The 1287-nt window shown below is 46.2% G+C and overlaps 1 protein-coding gene across 1 annotated transcript; it reads left to right on the top strand.

The window, feature by feature from the left end:
* Window positions 1-1287, top strand: LOC132795675 (casein kinase I). The gene has a single exon (XM_060806532.1). It carries the CDS (start codon window positions 118-120, stop codon window positions 1147-1149), a length of 1032 nt encoding a protein of 343 aa, XP_060662515.1. The 5' UTR covers window positions 1-117; the 3' UTR covers window positions 1150-1287.

The raw sequence follows: 1287 nt of genomic DNA, 5'->3' as shown, positions 1-1287 counted from the left end.
CCAGTTTTTGAAAACAATTTGAGTTGTAATCAGAGTTTTGTATTTGAAGTTTTTCTACACTTTCGCAGGTTCACGTAAATTGCAAACAGATTTAACTTGAATTTCCAGTTGCTCGCCATGGAGAAGATCAGAGCCAGCGAAGTACGCGAATTCTTTGTGGGCGACTACAAGGTGCTGGGGCAATTCGATAGCGGAAGCTTTGGCGACATCTTTCTCGGCGTGTCTCTCAACACCGGCGAACAGGTGGCCATCAAGGTGGAGAAAGCCGGTGCACCGCATCCTCAGCTGGCCTATGAGCATCGAGTGTATCGGGCCATTCGACCGGCTCGCGGTTTGCCGCAAATTTATTTCTTCAGCGAAGAGGATGATTATTGTGCCCTGGTCATGGAGTTGTTGGGTCCCTCGCTCAACTATCTCTTTGAGTTTTGCAGTCGTCGGTTCACCATGAAGACGGTTCTGATGCTGGCCAATGAGATGCTGTTGCGTCTGGAGCAAGTGCATAATCGTGGCTTTGTGCATCGCGATATCAAGCCGGATAATTTTCTAATTGGTCGCGATATCAGCAGCAAGCGAGTGCATCTCATTGATTTCGGTTTGTCGAAAAAGTATTGGGATCCCAATACCCAAGTCCACATTCCATATCGTGAGAACTGCAGTTTAACGGGCACCGCTCGCTTCACCTCGATCTCATCGCACGAAGGTGTCGAGCAATCCCGTCGCGATGATCTCATCTCGGTGGGCTATGTGCTCGTCTATTTTCTGCGCGGCAATTTGCCGTGGCAGGGCATTAAGGCCTCAACCAAACAGCAGAAATACGAACGCATCCATGAACTCAAACGTTCGATTAGCAATGAGAAATTGTGCAAAGGTTTTCCCAGCGAATTTCTCATGTATCTCAACTATTGCCATCAGCTGACTTTCAATGCCGATCCCGATTATAATATGCTGCGCAAAATCTTTCGTCATTTGCTCTTAAAGTTGTGCGCGACTCCTGCACAGATCTTTGACTGGGAAGTGCTGACGATCAAATATCATCGCAATCAACCCAATCCGGGCATTGGTCTCAAAGTTCCTCCTCTCAAATGCAAAGCGGATGGCGGCTCCAGCGGTTTTCCCATTATACGCAATGAGAAGTGCAATCGTTGGTGAAATTCGTTGTGCAATCTGTTTAGTTTAATTTCGCTACAAGCGTGCATAAATTTATCCATTTAATCACCCATTAATTGGTAGACGCTATTGTGATTAACTGTATCGAAAGTGTAGTAAATTTGTGGATAAAAAAAGCAT

Source organism: Drosophila nasuta, chromosome X, assembly GCF_023558535.2.
Source record: "Drosophila nasuta strain 15112-1781.00 chromosome X, ASM2355853v1, whole genome shotgun sequence".
NCBI classification, from domain to species: domain Eukaryota; kingdom Metazoa; phylum Arthropoda; class Insecta; order Diptera; family Drosophilidae; genus Drosophila; species Drosophila nasuta.
The sequence above is the reverse complement of the archived record's forward strand: the minus strand, read 5'-3'. Positions and strand labels throughout refer to the sequence as shown.